The sequence below is a fragment of the Galleria mellonella genome, unplaced genomic scaffold (assembly GCF_026898425.1).
Source record: "Galleria mellonella isolate WM207_F2 unplaced genomic scaffold, CSIRO_AGI_GalMel_v1 utg223, whole genome shotgun sequence".
Lineage (NCBI taxonomy): Eukaryota > Metazoa > Arthropoda > Insecta > Lepidoptera > Pyralidae > Galleria > Galleria mellonella.
Genome location: NW_026442042.1, coordinates 4,186,156 through 4,201,941, shown reverse-complemented (window position 1 = coordinate 4,201,941; position 15,786 = coordinate 4,186,156). Strand labels below are relative to the sequence as shown.

General features: G+C 31.0%; 1 protein-coding gene across 2 annotated transcripts in view; it reads left to right on the top strand.

Moving 5' to 3' along the window:
- Positions 1 to 15,786, top strand: part of LOC113517215 (cerebellar degeneration-related protein 2-like) — a 90,456-nt gene that overhangs the window by 48,064 nt on the left and 26,606 nt on the right. The window contains exon 1 of one of the 2 annotated variants that reach the window (XM_026901809.3): positions 12,417 to 12,806. The exons of the other annotated variant lie outside the window; for it this stretch is intronic. Coding sequence (XP_026757610.2) covers positions 12,728 to 12,806 — 79 coding nt within the window. The 5' untranslated portion in view covers positions 12,417 to 12,727. Of the gene's footprint in view, positions 1 to 12,416; positions 12,807 to 15,786 lie in introns of those variants that run through there. 2 annotated transcript variants of the gene reach the window in all.

Here is a 15,786-nt window from a genome sequence, read left to right as displayed (position 1 = left end):
TTTGATATCTGACTAATCTATAAGTAATTTATTTTAAATTAAAAATGGATTTTCCAAATTAAGGACAAACATAAAAAAGGTACAACCAAAATAAGAATCTCCTCCTTTTTTGAAGTCGATTGAAAATGGATCAAATCGCAATTTAAGTTTAAAAATTCTGTTAAAATGTAATCAGGAATGGGTTACGTGCATTATATCTTTTGCGAATACCAGGTGACACAGTTTACGTAATCATAGTAGGCACCTAATAAGAATATCGAATAATGTCAATGATTAATGAGTATAATAATAAATATAAAATAAAAAAATGTGTATATAAAAGTAGAATTAATTTTATAAACTGATACGTGACTAGTGTTTTGAAAAATCTATTTTTATACTAATATTTATTTATTTCTATTATTAATATAGGTGTCTAAGTTGTTAACTTTCAATAATGGAAAAAGTCGGCATAATGATGATAATAACCCAATAAATGTATTCATAGTTTATTTTCATTTATAATAAAATCACTCTTTAGCTATTTTTCTGGCTGCAGACCCTAAATCAGGTGTCAAAATCACAGAAAAAACTATTTATCGAAATAAAGTAGTAAGTGCCCATTTTCAGAATTGTACACTTGTACTACTTCCACTTACGTAAGTGTCACATTATTCTATATTCTGTGGTATCACTATGAATAAACTGTAAGATTTATTATTTAGGTATGTCATAATCATGCGTGTTTTGCGTTTATGTACTTTAGTGTAATGACAACATTGATTGACATAGAGAAACAATTGAGTTTAACTTTTTTTAATATGTTAATGTTATCCTTAGTTATTAAAAAAATAATACTTTTATAAATATTGTTTTTTAATATATTCAATATATTAAAAAACAATATTATATAAATATACAATAATATAATTATTATATATATATATATATATATATATATATATATATATATATATATATATATAAAATTATATTATTGTATATTTATATAATATTGTTTATCGTGTTATTATTATCATTCCTTCTCTATATCCTTGTTATCATATTGAACAATTATAAATATTTTTATTATATTTGAAAATTACAAAGATATTTACCTCTTATTTGAATTTGATAAATAAAAGAAGGATTTTGAGAAATTAAAACATGATTTACGTTATATTGATTTAAAGTCATATCACCGAGTCGGTGTTGGTGATGCATTGCATGCCACTTAATAGCTTTATTACTTTTTCCTGGCAAGCCCCAGATTGCGGAATGATTGCTCTACTTCCTTTGTCTGTACCTATTCTGTGTACATGTTGATACACTTGTAACACAATATTGCTATTGCTGTCACTTTTCATACAGGAAGTAGTTTGTCTAGACGAAAAGTTTATTACATCAGAGCCGTTCAGATAATAGTTATAATAATACACCGATCATTGTACAATATTTTAATACTTTTAATGAACCGTTTATTCATAATTGATATAAATAATACCCCTGGAGATATTACAAAGCATTATTTATTGTAGTTCAAAATTAAACAGAGCTCACACTTCTTTTTGGGAGATCCGATACCTACCCTACGAACGCGTTTCATACATTATATCTGTTGTAGATTATACACTACAGGTACGTCAAAAGGACACAGAAGTCGTTTGCTTGGCCACCTCTATGCCATTCGGGTTTCAACCGTAAATCAATTTTATTTACATGGCTATGTTTCGTTTTAAAGAGTAGGATATGGCAGTAGATTTACAGGGTACAAAGGAATAACACCTTAGTCCTCAGGAATGTGCAACGCATGAGGGGTATCATGGGCGAAACAGTATACTCTGTTATTATATGTCCATGGGCGTTGGTTACCAATTTCCATCAAATAAGAAGTCAGCTTTTTATAAAAAAAAGTAGATAATTCATGCCAATTCTAACACAATCATATTATGAATGAGAAGTAATTATAATTATATACATTTTAAAAATTAAAGCGCGTGACTTATATATTAAGCATTAGCTATATCCTGTGACTACGCCAGCGTAATTCAGTACATATAAATCTTCTGTGCTATATTATCTATTCGTATTAATTTTGTTGAATTTTGTCCAATTCATTCTATATAGTTTTTATGTGAAACAGTAACAAACATCCATCCATCCATCTAATCTTACAAACTTTCGATTATATAATATTAATAGAATTGGTATAAATACGATTATGTTTGTTGTTACAATATACTTTAGGTTTTTTTTCGTATCAGCATATTAAGTACGCTGTATCGGATATCCGTAAAAGCAATACGTCAATTTCTTGACATACAACAACATTATAAGTAACTTATAATGATTGCAACAAACCGTTGACCGTTTTTATTGAATTATAGGTGGATACTCTTTCTAGATATTAATGATATATCAAATAAAGTGCTCAGTAAAATATTCTAAGTCGAACGCTACCTTATCATAACTGCAACAGGCGACTTAGACTGATTACATTTAGTGTTACCATCTTGTTTGTGACTTTTCACACATATTTATGGAGTCATAAATGACTAATAATAAATACGAAGAGCATCTGAGTTAGATGGATCGGAGCTGGATGAACGCTTCACGGATTTATGGAGCGTATTACATTATACTGAGCATGCCTATTGATCGATTCTGCTGTGTTATAAAAATATTCTTTTCAAACCACGCAATAATTATCTAATACATTCGAGTCGGTAAATATTTAAAACGATATGAAATATTGTCGTTACTAGCTTCCGGCACTATTCTCCTGATAAACCAATATATGATCAAATATGACAGATCGTAACATTATACATAGAATGTTATCTTAGTCACGCAAAACCGATTTAGTTACGTCACATATAAATCTTTTACCCCGAGGACTAGTCAGTACAATTAATATTTGGAGCTGCAATACACCTATCAGCTGCCTACTCATTTGAGTAATGATTGTAACATTGCCCGTAGCTTATGCCTACAGATTGTTTGTTTTTGTCTGCGATAACCTACATAAAGTCAGGTTTAAAAATAGTTATTAGTAGTTTCGTTGTGTAATATTTATTTTAAGCCTACCTATATTTAATTGATAGTTAGGAAACGATTGTTAATAATTCATGGTACTGCTCATGTCTATAGATGACGGTTACCACTTTCCATCAGGTGGGCCCTTAGCTTGTTTGCCATTCTAAGTTGTATAAAAAATAATAATAGAAACTACTACTTCTATATAATATGAAGATACTTGGATAATTTAACGAATATAAATCGATTTGTTTTGTGTCTTGACCGTCAAATATTGTACCTATTCACAAGGTAGGTTATTAAATAGATGAAAATGGAATGCTCTAATTTTAATTATTAAAGGGGGAGGGGAGGAATTGTTAGTAATTGAGTAAAGAAACCCTATTACTAGTAATGTACCCCATTCCTCCATCGACTTCCAGGTAGTTTACCGTAAAAACCATCGTAATTAATTCTAAGCGAATTTGTAGCGATGGGCTGACTGATCTCAGTTCTTTCGAATCTATCATCCCTCACTAGTGCCCTGCCAGCGTATACCGAGGGCCCAGACGAGGTTACCATTTCATAAAAATTAGGGTAAACACTGGTGGGGCATCAGTGAGAAATATCAGGAATTAAACCACGATGCTTTCCTGATGAAACCGCCTACAGGTTAAGCTTACAAGTATTAATAACAACAGGCCTGTTCGATAAGTTTACTATCAATACCCCCCCCCCCCCGACGAGATTTGGTATATTTACTGTTACGTACATATTATTAATTATCATTAGGTAAGTACTTCAATCATTTCATTAAACGTACCTACCAATTAAAATGTATTCATTTTTAATCATATTTGACAAGTACATTGTTCCTACATTTGATTCGTACACAATTACAAGTAATTGAAGAACATTATAATATTTTACTTTCATTTAATTATTTTAAAAAGATTAATTACACGCAATATAATTTATTGATTGGTAAAAATTAGATTACATATTTGTTTACTTAGAATAGTTGTGTGGGTGTTATTTTTAGATAAATATGTAGTTGTAAATACTTGTTACATTAATTTTGGATCTCGACATCGGAATGTAGATATATTTGTATCTTTCTTTTTTTACGTAAATTCTACGAACATTTACATCTATCTACTCGTATATTTTTTAATTCGACTTCATTTTAATACGATAGTGCTTAATAATATTACCTAATCAGTTTGATTGGAGAGGAAGGGCTCGTTAGTAATATAGATGTTAGTATCCATTGCTATCTATATATGCTAAAAGATTAAAGATTGGTTTGGCCATTTGGAGAGGATGTATGAAAGAAGAATTTCGAAAGAGATTTATCGAGCAACAATGAATGGAGATGTCGGTAGTCTGCCCTAGATGAGCGTATGTCGACCAAATAGGCGACGTGCTGAAGAAGGGCCAAATTAAAAGTACCCGTAACCGGCGAGCGTGTATGAAAAGATTGGTGAATGTAGAAGAAGCGAAAGAGGTTTGTTTGAATTGAAGCATTTGGCGTTCCATTGTCCCTAATGGGAGACAGGCGTGACAGATATGTATGTATTAAAAATCCCTACAAAACATCGTGGTTAATTCTCGATAAATTCATCACAAAGGCCCAGGTGAAATGTCTTCATTCCCATCTATCATCACTCACTGGCATCCCGACAGTGTATACCAATAGATTAGTAAGAGTCACTATTCTATTATTATCTGTAAAAAAGATGTTAATCATGTAAGTGACGGTTACCACTTTCTAACTGGGGAATGTAAATATCTTTCCAAATTCCAATTGTTTTATTTCAAAATTGTACATGCGATTTCATTCGCGTGATCTAGATAAAAAGTAGTCTATGCCCATTTCTATCTCAAATACATCCTGTATACTAAATGTTGAGCCGTTAACACACAAAGAGGTAATAAACAAACAAACACACTCTATATCCTACAAGTATAATTGTGAAAGTTTATAAAGATGTTTTGATATTTGTTACTCCATAACGGCTGAGTGGCTAAATGGATTGAATTGAAATTTGATATACAGAAATACTAGGTTACTTTATATACTAATTCACGAAGCAAAGTCACGGGATACTGTTCGTTAACTTAATATTAATAAATATATTAAATCAATTATAAAAATATTTATAAATATTATAATATTACAGGGTAGTCGTAAAAGTATACCAAGCTGAATCCAGTATTAGTATTAATGAACCTGAACAATTTTCCCCAAAAATAATAGTAAAAATTTAAAAGTTTCATACAAAATCGATTATATGACTACGTGACTTATATGGAAGTTTTCAAAATTGTTTTGCAATTTCGAATTTATTCTTCGGGAAAAGTTGCTTAGTATTACCACTGGATTCCCTTTACAATTTATGCTATATAATTTAGATTCATTTGCATAGTATTGTCGAAATATTCGTGTGTACGTAAACATACGTTTATGTTGTATAATATCAACGTTTCATATTTTAAATTCACGATTGAATTGACGCTATATGATTGCAGGTAAATATTACATACATACATGACTTTTAACGTTTGTTTTTCAACGTTTTGTTTTGTGGTAATTTAGATGTCATTCAATTTCATTGGCGAATAAAAATATAATCACGATATAACAGATATCATGTGTATAATAACAGAGTTCTTCTGTTTATTGTCAATTGAACTGCTTCATACAATGGTCCATTAAAAAGTTATAGCTCTCGAACAAGCGACAGCTATCTTGTGTTTTGTCGTTTAATGTAATTAGAAAATATTCATACTTTAAATGGTAATCATTAAATTATCATTATGTAATCATAAAACTTCAAATTGATGAATTATATAAAATTATAAATTATGAGAATTATAAGTAATATTTACATTATTTATTCATTATATTAATAATTTTTACCATCGACTATTTTATGACGATTGGTTAACTAGTTAAGAGGATAAGATTTTTTTTTAAATGGATGGTAATGGAATGGTAACTCCGCCTGCGCTTATGGTATATTTTGGCGGAGCACCGTTAAGAGATGATATTTGAGAATGAAAAGGCAGGTCAGTTGGCCCATCATGGGATAGGACGCGATTGTTACCGCGAGGAGGTCGTCCTGATAAGGTAGCAATGGGTCAAAAACACCTGAGTTCACAAATCAGAACACCCCGAAGCGATCCAGTTTAGAAAATAACGTTTCCTATATTGACTCGATCAGTAATCGAATCTGGAACCTCATTTAAGAGACAACAAACAAGCAAACTTAATGGCAACCAAAATGTATCAGATTACAAAAGGAATATTCTGTGATGTTTTGTTTTTTGTATACGACGATTCTCACATCTGATAGGCTATCAGCTTATGCGACTAAAGATAAAAAACCTGAATTGACAATAATTGCTCAATTTACAATCACTCTATTCACATTTTTTAGCAGTGACTCTGTCATAAAATCTCGAAAATTTTACCAAATAGGATACTATTAAATCCTATTCTTTGTACGTAAACACATGTTACTAAATTTCTTTATAAAACACAAATTTGTCGTTATTTATTAGTTTTTAACTAAGTTTGGCTAAGCGCGGAAAAGACAGTCCAATTTACATTACATTACATTACTTTTAAACTATACATGAAAAAAATCTTTTTCCTATGATATGCCGTTCGTGTCTCTGTGTTTCTCACATTCTATCAGATAAGCCGTTCTACTTGATTGACATTCTCAATGGATTAAAATGTTAATTTTAATTTTTTTATCACTTAATAATGTGAAGTGATTTACTGACAAGATCTCTGCAAATTACCAAATGTTCTGCAATTAAATTCCATTGTTGTTAATTATATAAACGTGTAACGTTAAACTGATTTATAAAACTACCATTATTAGTTTTTAATGATCTTTATACATATCAAAGAGTCATTAATCTTTATTTTACGGTTGGGTACTTTATGCAATCCATCTGCGAAATGTCACCTCCAAAATATAAGATTTTATTACAATTTTGAAAAATTTTAATGCACCTGTAATTTACATAATTTTGAGAATGTAATAGGAACGTGTGGTTATTTATCATTACAGCTTTCACATAAATACATAAATGAAAGTAAAGTGCACTTAAAAAGTGTTATTTTACATTTTTGATAACACTTATATAAATATTTAATTGAAAAAAAAAGTTATTTTATCTGTTACTAGGCAGGCATTTCTCTACGTCCAATTTAATTTCTCCTCCCTTGATTTATTCGTTGAAATTATAAAATTAAAATAATTCTGTAAATAAGATCAGCCCCTGTTTCTTATAGGTATTAATTTTTTACTTTCATTTACAGTTCCCATTGCCCTCATTACAATTTCATATAGATGATAAAAGATAACATCTCTCTACATGTTTAACGACAAAATTGTTTACTTAATCTTATTTAGCGACCTAATTATAACAAGGTTAATTAATCTTTAGATAAGACGATTCATCATCTATTTAAATGAAGAAAACATTTGAAAAGCCGAACTGAGAATCGTACTTATTGAGATATTATAATTTATAGGAAAAGCTTAGTATATGTCATATTTCCCAAAGCCTAAGTATACCTGCAACTTTTTATTTTGGTTTGGAGCCAATTATTAATAGGTATTTTGTATTTTTATTTGGTATTTTTCGTTTTCTAGTATCTTTTAGTATTTTTATACAACTTAGAGTAGCAAACAAACTGACGGCTTAGTTAAAGGAAAGTTATAATCGTCGTCTATAGACATGGACAGTACCATGGACATAATAGAGTATACTCGTACTTTGTTCCGCATTGCATTCCTATTCCTTAGAACTAAGGTGTTATACCTCTGTATCTTGTAATTTCATTACCATATCCTTCATACTGAAATATTGCCATGCGAACATAATTGCTTTACGTCAAAAATACGAATGGATATTGATATTTTTTTATCCAGGATTAACATAAGATTATATTATTTTTATTTAGGTATTTTACTGTATTAATTACAATCAAAAAACGCATTAAACACATAAAACGAGTTCATGAATAAGATTCAAATAAGTATGTTAACTTGATTTGCGTAAACAATGATAGCAGTTTTTCCAAAATCTCCCATATTACTAAAGAACAATAGAGATTACAGCGGCGCTGCGTTTATTGCCGATTTTATTAATGAGCCTAGTTTAATAAACGGTGTATTGTTGTCACCGGCTAACTCAAAGGAGTCTCAGTGATGTAAGTCATTAGGTGTAACCATTAATTATTTTAATCGCCGTTTACATTCGACTTGCGCAAGTGCTTTCGCTGGCGGCCAGAATTATAATGCAACTATTGTTGTTCAATGTGAATGAAGCTTTGTAGGAGGTAACAAATAGTTCAACTTTGGCGAACTTTCAAGCGATTAATGGGCGGTTCCGATTGGTTGTGTAATTAACATTATCCAGATTAAATTATATCTGAAATAGATTTATCTTATCCGATTTTGTAAGTACCGGAAAGTAATTAATTAATTATAGTTATATTGGAACTATTATTTAATTTCTGGTGGTTATACTATCATGAAAGCAGTGTAAGAACAAGCTGCAATTGTTTCTTGTTATATAACATAAAATCTATTACAATTGTTTTTCTTCTATTTAAATTCAATGTAATAAATGCTGTGGTGACAAATGTGACCACATAGCACATTATATGGAAGAGAATTATGCAAGTGACCTTCCAAGTAGATTCCGGTTATAACAATTCTTATTCATAATACAATAAGTTTTCCATGGCACCGGTGAAAAGGTGGTAGAATATTAAAACTCCTTTATCCCTTACATCACCATAATTATTCATCATTTTTAAACGACTTCCAAAGTAGATAGGGTTCTCAATTTATTCATATTCATGTGTAACTATGTTTTTTTTTATACAACTTAAAATGGCAAACGAGCTGACGGCCCACCTGATAGAAAGTAGTAACCGTCGCCTATAGACATGAACAGTACCATGGACATAACAGAGTATACTGTTTCGCCCATGATACCCCCCATGCGTTGCCATCCTGAGAACTCAGATGTTATTCCTCTGTACCCAATAAATTCACGCCATATACCACCCTTCAAACCGAAACACAGGTATGTATTTTAACTTCAAATTTGTATTTCATTCGGCTCCGAAATTTCGGAAAATATTTCATGATAGATCTTCTGATCTTACCCGCGCTAAGGGTATACGCCGGGGATAAAGCGATTATCAATAATGGAGTCTAGCAGCCTTATTGTTAAAAATATATACTATTAGGTCGACCTCCACGTAGTTCCTCCTGGAAACCAGCATCAATAACTTTACCAACGTATACCAATAGCGCAAACGTGGTTACCATTCCATTTTCACCGTATAAAAAAATCGATATATGTATGCCAACGGAATTTCAGGGGTAACGCGAAAAGGTCCACCTGATTGGATATATTACTAACGAGGCTTCAAATCCCCATTACCTATTAACAATCCCTTTTCGCAGGGGATATGTAGGTTCGAATCCCATCGCATCAATTCGTCGGAAGGAATTCTATTAGAATACGATATTTTTCATGATAATTCCCGTTAGCGAAGCTACGGATAGTAAATCTGTAATGTTAATACCTACTAAAATTAATCAAACCTACACTTACTATAAAAAAAACAATCATTAAATTACATCATTGACAATTTGGTGAACTATCATCAAACTTGTTCTGCGTACGTAAAGTTATATTTAAATTTGACATCAGTATTGAAATGAGACATGTTTACTTACTATGTCAATGATAATTTGATATGTTGTGAATACACTCACGGTCATATGTTAGTGCTAGCCTTAGGTGTTAACATAGTAGTTATATATGCAAAGCGGAACTCTAAAATAAACATTTATAATACCTTAATTCTTAAGAATATAAAAAAATTGTAACCTGATAATGTCTGTCTACTAGGACTACAATCTACATAGGAGATATTAAAAAAAATATGAGGGGCCTTAAAAGTAAGAAATATCATAACAATAATTTTTAGAAATGTTGTCTATTTGTCTGTCTGTCTGTCTGTCTATCTGTATTTTTGTACCGTCATCACGCAAAAATTACTGAAACAAATTAGATGCGGTTTTAGCAGTTGTGTTCCTGAAGGTCTAGCTTAAAATTTGATATTTGCTTGATACGTCATCTATGATTGTTATTTTATAAACCATAAACCAATGAGGTTTTCCAACTTATAAAAATAAATATATAGTAAATAAATAATAATAATATATATTCGTTAGTAAAGTAACAGGCGAAAAGCTAGTTCAGAATATATATTTTACAGTTAATTCAAAATTTATTTTTGGAACGGGTACGATTAATATCACGATAAATATTCAAGTAAATACAATCTATTTAAGAATAAGTGTTAAACAGATTTATGTATTTAAAATGATTAAAATGCAAAACGTTACTGTTGCGTGTTTATAATATATTGTGGCTTTATAATAATAAAAAATAGATATCCGACTATTCATTTGTGGACGACAAATGATTTAACACTGTTTTAAACTTACATCATTCTCGTTTACATCTTTACACGTTTTAGAATGATATTATATTTAGGGTGGTTATATCTTTGTAAACTAAAATTAAATATTGAACCAAATATACATGAAAATTTAAAAATTCGTCTGTAAAAATTTTAATAGACAAATTTAAACGAAAATAACTTACGTCTACAGACAACAATCATCAACATCAACATCAGGAACATCTTGTACTAATTCATTGTATGTTTAATAAATTAGTACAAGTAGTAATGGTGTTTAATGATAAAATGATCAAACTTTAATGTATTGTAGTAAATTTGCCTTAAAATATGTACAAGGGACTTACTTATTTTAAAAATTTTATTCTAATTGTGTTAAAAAAAATAAGTGCCCAGGGTATTCCAGCTTGAGGACTAAGTAAATAAATATATAGTACAAGTAGAATTGTAAAAATTTAAAGGAATGTTATGATGTAAGTAAATATAGAAAATAATTTGTTAATTAATATATTTTATTAGGGTTTTTAATATATAAACATTTTTAAAACTAGAAAGTACGTAAGTGTAATAGATGAAGGTAACTTTTTTATTCTAATAAATATAGTACTTGCACACCTAGTAGTTCGAATAACTTTAAAACGCCTGCAATTTTTTTAACTGCAATGTGTAACAATTGCTATTAAAAGAATTGTAGGCGTTTTAAGCTAACTTAACGCTGGTTGTAAGTTTAACTTTTAACAGATTTCCAAAACAGAAATATCTCAATTTTACTGATTTTTTTGTACTATGTAAGTATATTTTCGCTGTAAATTAATTTATATAATACTGTTAGTTAAAAAAAAAATTATTAAATTTAAAATCGCCTAATACATTATAAAACGCTGAACGAATTTCAATAAAATTTGATACACACACAAATAATCGATATACTGGATTAACATGATAAATTATTAATTTTACCTAAATTAACATGGGCATCAACTACAACATATAATTAATAATTTCGATTATATGTCTAATTGGTAACTCTGGTGGTAAAGGATTGTTAGAAATATACAATAATGTCCCAATTGTTAGCAACACACCCTAACAGGTCGACCTCCATGCGGCCCTTCTTGAAAGCTATCATGGTTATTCTTCAGTGAATCCACTACAATGGGTCAACTGACTTGACTTCATTTTTATCTATCATCCCTCACTGGAAGCCCGCCAGTGTATATCGATACTGCATGTGGGTACTAACATACCATTCCATTTTTAAATCATAAATAAAAATTGCAAACTCTCATACTCAACCTAGATAACTAAGCTTTACGAATGGTCGAATCCGAATGACAATCATCGACATTCGCATTGCTTTTTATAAATTAATTTATTATAAATTTTCTCAAATTGATTTAGAAGATAGGTTAAAGCATATTAAACCTCAAATAATAATAATATGTCAGTCAGACAGAATAAAAAATCAGTATCCACTTCATTCAAAAAATTCATAGTACAGAACGCCCAAAACTTCGTATGTTATTACGTAGAGCCCCAGGAACAGAGATTTTTTTTTCCATGAATGATGTGTTTAATAAATTATTAATATTGGATATTTCAAACATTTTTGTTTTAAATAATTAAATCATGTACCCAACTAGTATAATTTAATTCGATAATTAATATAAGTATAGATCTAAAATTTCCCGTCTCATTGTTATCTGTTATATTACTGAAGCTACGTCATTAGTAACCTTCCATTGAATTGTTTCATCTTATTCACTGAGACATGGCGTCTGCTTGTCGCTAAGGGGCGTCGATATCGACATGTCCATGCCGTCTGGTCTACGCGCATGCGTCCTAAAAACAAAACTGGGACCGGGAGGGACGCATGTGCGGCCCTATTGCGAGGCTACACTGGCGGCGGACTCGCGAAGTTGCGACACACGGCTCCTCTTTCCGTGGCTGTGTCGCATAATTGATTGTCCATTCGATACTGACATTGAACGGACGACGTACGGCGGCCGACCGGTTGATTACAGCCAGTTATTAGCTTACGACTACTGTGGTAACGCGTTTCCTTACCATCGTGTGAAATTAGCGGCATCAGCTGAGTACCTACCCACGGGCGCGCGTGATGCTGGAACCCTTTGATATCTGTGACGTTGTGGTCTAAGTGATGTGTCATTGTTTGCATTGTGCTTGTGGCATATAACTATGGATGTGGCAAAAGAAAAGTCTGGATTGGAGGAGTTTGAAGAGGATGATTTGACGTCGCGTCGTTGTATGCTGGATGGTTAGTTTAATAATTATTATTACATGTTACACAGTCTATAATATACATTAAGGCTGTAATAGGCTAATTAGAAGATGTAAAATAAGTATCAAAACACATCCGCTTAGCTGTGACGTCTTCAAATGCGTCGAAGGCTGCAGGCATTAGAAGGAAACATTTTATTGATTATTTGCAGATGATATCACAGATGTTGTTTACATATTATACGACTTCGTTTTTGTTTTGTCAATTTTAAATAATTATATTGAATGCATATACTTAATTATTATGAATATTTGCAAAGAGTTGTTTATCAAAAGACAATAAATACGACACATGCCCATTCCAAAGAGCAAAATATTATATCGGCATAAAGAGATAAGTTAATACTATAAACTTAATAATATTAAAATAAGTATCGATAAAAATAATAATACATTTGATAGATATAATATTATAGATAAGAACTATAATGTTTTATTGCTGAAAAAACTTATTTGTCCTCAGCTTCTTAAATACATTATATAACATTACGAGATTATCTTTGCACAGCTGAATAAGTACCATCTCCTCGCGTCTTGCTCCCTGAATTAGCAATAGCTACATAGTTATTTTTAATAGGTGATAATGAAATGGTAACCCCACCCGTGCTATCGGTATACACCGGTGAGGCACCAGTGAAGGATGATAAATGAGGATGAAACAGGTCAGTTAGCCCATCGTGACGAATACAAAGAATTGTTCACGATAGTTTCCAGGGGAACCACGTGGATGTCGACCTAATATTGCTAGCAATAGGAATGTCAAACTTCATTGCTAATAATCCCTTTCTCCTGGCTGCATGGTTAGGTACGTGCAGATTTAAATGATAAATAATTAGCGCAATCTTTGATACAAGTGACATATCTAACAACACCGTCATTTAGCGTCATGACAACACAGTATATTCTGTGATGTGTATCACGTGTGTTCATGTAACTCAATCAAATTAAACGCTTATTGCCCATAAGATGGAACGTCATTTAATTTTCTAATATTTTTTACTAGGATAATATCGCGACTTCTTTCGCATGGAATTTTTAATGACATCAGACACAACACGAATATATATTATAGGGTATTATGTCTTATATCTATTCTTATTTATAGCAAAAGAATCAATCTTTAGTTTAGCTACATAAGATTGTGTTCCACCAAAAACTTAAATCGTGGCAAAATCAGTTATTCTGACTTAAAACTAAGCTACTGAACAGATTTTGATAAAATTTCTATAAGAGAATTTTTTAAATCGGTTTATAGATGACAGAGTTAAGAAGTAACAAACATAAAAAATACACCTGAATAAAGGACCTCCTCCTTTTTTAAAATCGGTTAAAAACAACAACAAATAGCTTATAATTGATTAAAAAAAACTATATTGCTACATATATCTAATTATTTAATTAATTTTATATCCTAGACACAAAATCACAAAAAGTTGATCAAAAATAGAATACCTAAATCTAACTTGGAACGTTTGATGTTTTGAAGATGGATGTATCTTATCATTCATGTGAGCAATTAATTAAACATGTATGTTTATGTCATAGTCCTAAAATACGTTAGACAGGTTACATTTATTTGCTTGAAACCACAACGTAAGCTATTGGATATTCTGTGATGTAACTATGACTCACGTCGTAGTAATGCTGTTTCTTGAACGACATTTTAGATAGGCAACTTAGTATCTGTAATACTAATACTTATGATACAATAATAGTAGTTAACACAAGTTTTGTAGATAATTTTAAGAATAATGAAATCACCGCTTTAATTTGTTAACGACGAATATTTGTATTGGCTTTGATATCCCTCCAATACAAACGTTTGCATCCGTATGTTTACATTTGTCTAGACTTTTTTTTTTATGAATGACGCGTACGCATTTGCAAAAAATTTATTAGAAATATCTCTATCAGGTACTTAATAAGTACTACTAGATGGCGTTACATAGCACTCATGTCCACGACTTAAACTAGGATTATTCAATAAAGTCTTTATACAAAAAAGTCTTGGGTCCATTCTAAATACTGCAATTAGGGGTATACACATGTTTTAGGAGTACACATGTACACTGCAATTGAAAAAATTTAAATATGAAAAATTAACGAAAAGCACATAACATTAAAACAGATACAGTATTTCTTTTTGGCAAGCATTGTTGTGTCGACGGCGTATGGCGTGCCGCCGCGAGCATTCACCCTGACTTCCCGATCCCCCAACAATTTTATAGGGCTTTAAAATCAATACAGCCCCAACCGGTTTAGATATAAATGATTTCACTTTCAACTTTTGCGATTTGTGCCGCAACCAAGTTCAGACTTTTTAATTGATCGACTTTTAATTGTGGTGTGAACTTTTTTAATACGCGAATACCTGCCGTATAATTTGTGGTGGGCCGTTAACCGAATTTTCTCTCCGAAGCCGCGTATGTGAACATGTGAAAACTAAGTAGGTTTACGTTAATGACTCGTTAATACATATAATAAAAATATTTGTTTACAAAATAACCTTTTTTACTAAAAATATCACACCAGCTTGCTTATAACCCAGAGTACTCTAGTTAGCCAGTTTCCAATTGGGGTCGATCAAGACGTAAACATAGACCTACTTAGATACCTAAGTCTATAAAAGTAAGCTTCCATATTTATTGCTATAAAAAAATTGTATTCGGCTTCACAGTTTCAGAACATGACCCTCGCCATCTCTGAAAGAATTGCAGTTCCTTTTGTCAACTTTTGTAATATCCAGTTCCATAAAGAAGAAACTAAACTAGCATCTAAAAAAGCTATACATTATGGTCTCGTACATTTTGATTACAGATTCCTTTCACGAATTTTTAGGTTGTGAAAAGTCTTCGTGCGATTGCCCATTTATCTATCGAAATTTTCTTTAAAAAATTACAATTAGGTATTCAAAGAGCTATTTCACCCCTCGGTGCCCCCTAGTGTTCAAAACATCT